The sequence below is a fragment of the Ipomoea nil genome, unplaced genomic scaffold (genome assembly GCF_001879475.1).
Source record: "Ipomoea nil cultivar Tokyo-kokei standard unplaced genomic scaffold, Asagao_1.1 scaffold1317, whole genome shotgun sequence".
Lineage (NCBI taxonomy): Eukaryota > Viridiplantae > Streptophyta > Magnoliopsida > Solanales > Convolvulaceae > Ipomoea > Ipomoea nil.
Window position 1 is genome coordinate 2,377,501 of NW_017617745.1, and position 3,538 is coordinate 2,381,038.

General features: G+C 35.0%; 1 protein-coding gene across 1 annotated transcript; it reads left to right on the top strand.

The window, feature by feature from the left end:
- The first annotated feature begins 326 nt into the window (after nt 1–326).
- Nucleotides 327–2,758, top strand: LOC109185155 (premnaspirodiene oxygenase-like). Its single transcript, XM_019335133.1, has 2 exons — nt 327–1,271; nt 2,104–2,758. Exons 1-2 carry the CDS (start codon nt 360–362, stop codon nt 2,719–2,721), a joined length of 1,530 nt encoding a protein of 509 aa, XP_019190678.1. The 5' UTR covers nt 327–359; the 3' UTR covers nt 2,722–2,758.
- Nucleotides 2,759–3,538: the final 780 nt, after the last annotated feature.

A 3,538-nucleotide genomic window follows, 5' to 3' on the forward strand; every position in this document is an offset into this window, starting at 1 on the left:
AGCTCGGAGCTGAAAACTGAAGAGCTGTTAATCTAGCTGTTATGATTGAAAGTGTTTGGTAAAATTAGCTTTTTGATAAGCTGGTAAACGTAAAAGGACTAAAAAAGACATTTTCATAAATTTTAAATTAGTTTGTTTACATATTAAAATTTAACACTAGGACTATGTGGTCTAATGGTATTTGGGTTGGACTTTTATTTAGAAGGTTATGAGTTCAAGCCTCAGTGGAGACAGTAGGTAGCGTTCCAAATTAAAATAAGAAGTTTTTGCCAATAATCTTATATATATCTGCAAAACTGAAGTTACGGAACACACGTAAAAAAAAAAGTAGACTTGTTGGTTCTTCTTTCGTTTCTGAAATGGAACACAAGTTTCTATTCAACCCAGTTTCGGTCATTGTGTTTCTCTCCTTCGTGTTCTGCATATACACATTACGGAGAAGATCAAACCCTGCAAGAAGGCAAAAATTGCCGCCCGGTCCATGGAAATTACCCCTCATCGGAAGCCTCCACCATTTAGTCGGCGGTTCGCTTCCACATCGTACTCTCAGAAATTTATCAAGAAAATATGGACCCATAATGCACTTGCAGCTGGGCGAAATCTCCGCCATCGTCATATCCTCTCCTCAACTGGCAAAAGCGATAACCAAAACCCACGACCTCGTCTTCGCCAACCGGCCAAAGATGATGTCGTTCGACGTTGTCTATTACAAGTGCACAGACGTCGCGTTTTCGCCCTACGGAGATTACTGGAGGCAGATGAGAAAGATATGCGTGTTGGAGCTTTTGAGCACAAAAATGGTGAAATCATTTAATTCCTTTAGACAAGAAGAACTTTCAGAGCTTATATCGTCGATTAAGGCATCTGGGTCGGCTCCGATCAACTTGACGGAGAAGATATGTTGGTTCACGAGCTCGACGATTGCTAAGGCCGCGTTTGGGAGAGTGCGGCGTGAGGATCAAGAGAGGTTCATTGTTCTCGTGAAAGAAGCGCTGTCCTTAGCCGGGGGATTTGGCGTCGCCGATTTGTTTCCGTCCAAGAAATGGATTCATTACGTTAGTGGGACCAAACCCAGATTGTTGAAGGTTCATCGTGAGGTAGATAAAATTTTTGAACTCATCATTGAAGAACATAAAGACAACATGGCAAACCGCAACAACAACAAGGCGAAAGATCATGAAGAAGACATAGTTGATGTTTTACTAAGAGTGATGGAGGGTGGAGAGCTCCAAATTCCTATCACACGAGATAACATTAAAGCAGTCATAAATGTAAGTTCAATAATAATTGATGCATACGTTCTATTAAACTCATAATTGGATTGCACATTATTTATGTTTATCTAAAAAGATAATAAGTCTCAATCAAGTTATATCTCTCACAAGGTGCTTGGAAGTAGCAATTTGTTAATTATTTTAAAAATATATAAATATTGAGCATATATTTTGGCGCATCGCGCATAGAAAAGATCAGTATATTATATATGCTCAACATTAAGACTCTCACATTACTTTTATTAACATCCCATAATTGTAAGATATGGTAAACCTCCGTTGAGAATTAGGCTTCCGTGAAAACAAGCGAATTAATATAATCTTATATATGTTCATCTAAGATAATTAATGGTTAAAATTTAAGACATTTATGTAATTATGATTTTACATTTGAAAATGTTTAGCAGTGTATTCACAAATAACTAATAATGTATTTAGTAAAATTTTTTTCCAAATGCATTGTAAAGGTTTTTCAAATGCACAATCAACTAATTACAGGAATGTCATTGTTGCATTTTTTCTTAATTTTCATCCCTTAATTATGTTAGATTATTGATGGATGAGATAAATCCGGACATTCTAGAAAGATTAGTTTTCATTTCTTAATATATATTCTGCTCAACACACATGTACTACTAAAGTAATATTTATTACATAAACTTTCATTTTTATGTTAAAAGTGAAAGCAAATGGAATATTACTTTCGTATACTTATTTTTTTACTTCTAAATTCGAATGCCCTAATTGATTAAAAAATTGCGCTATATATAGTTTTTAACATTCATTTTCTTCCCCAAATAAAATTATAATATTATCAATTAAAATGTAGGACATGTTCTCTGCTGGGGTTGAATCATCTGCCACAACACTTATCTGGGCAATGTCCGAAATGATGAAAAATCCAAGTGTGATGTCCAAGGCACATGCCGAGGTGAGAGAAGTCCTAAAGGGAAAGAAAACATTTGACAATAAAGAATTGGAAAATTTAACTTACCTAAACTTTGTGATTAAAGAAACCCTTCGACTCCACGCTCCAATTCCGCTTTTAGCCCCAAGAGAAAGCATGCAAGAAACACAGATTGATAACTACATTATACCTCCCAAGACTAGAGTCTTTATTAATGCTTGGGCTATTGCGACCGATCCTAAGTATTGGAAAGATCCAGAAAGATTTCTGCCCGAAAGATTCGAGAATAGTTCTGTGGAATTCATGGGAAATCACTATGAGTTTATACCTTTCGGTTCAGGAAGAAGAATGTGTCCTGGAATTTCATTTTCTTTGGCTAGCATTGCCCATTCATTGGCTGCTTTATTGTACCACTTTGATTGGGAAATCCCGAGTGGAGTTAGTCCTAATGATTTGGATATGAATGAGGGAATGGGTATAGCTGTGGCCAAAAAAGAAGATCTTTGCTTGATTGCTCAGCCTTTCATCTTTGAGCCTTGAAATAGTTATTGGTTATGGATAAGCATTAATTTGTGTATGTGTGAGCTGTTTGTGTTTGTTTCTTTTTATTATTTCTTTTTGCAAATAATACATGGTCTAGATTATGTGAATGTTTAATAAAGTTTATTTATTTATATAGTGTTGGAAAAAATAGCTTAAAATGACATATTAAGTGACTATTTTGTGGTACAATTATCAGTGGGGTCCACTTCCGATTTGAGTTGGGTCAAAGTGGATTCGTATTCTTCGTAGTGAGACGAAGAGATTGATATATTGTACGCTCAAAACAGATAATGGGTGAATGAGATATTAATTCTCAAAGTATACCTATTTGAGTTGGAAAAGTGAAGTTTTTGTCCCACATTGATTTTCGAAGTGGATTTGTCCCACTATTTATACAAAAGCTCTTTTTAAACTTATTGAATTGTATGGCGAGAGATGCTCTCTATGCTGTGCAAGAGGATCAGGTGCAACTAAAAGTTGCTAATGGTTTAGAACTCGTTGTGGTTTTGCTCTCTATCACTTGTGGGAGGTAGCAAAACCTAGGCTACAACGTAACGCTTTTAAGAAAAAGAACAATTTGTCAAACTCGTGCTAACCACTATCCAAATTATCCACCTTTTTCTTTTCATTTTTTCCTGTTTTCCTATATAATAATAATTTTTCCGTAGGGTTATTATTTTTGGGATTTTCATTATTACCCAACATATAGATTACATAATCTATTCTATTTTGCAATAGATTGGGTATTCACTAGATCTGGAATGAAATTTAAGTTAAAAATTATTAGGTTTATCTTAAAAAACAAATTACTATA

What these genes read in the sequence shown, in the direction of transcription:
- LOC109185155 (XM_019335133.1), top strand. Translation starts at nt 360, where the DNA reads ATGGAACACAAGTTTCTATTCAACCCAGTTTCGGTCATTGTGTTTCTC. An exon ending in ACATTAAAGCAGTCATAAAT is followed by an intron (nt 1,272 to 2,103) that starts GTAAGTTCAATA and finishes ATTAAAATGTAG; the next exon opens with GACATGTTCTCTGCTGGGGT.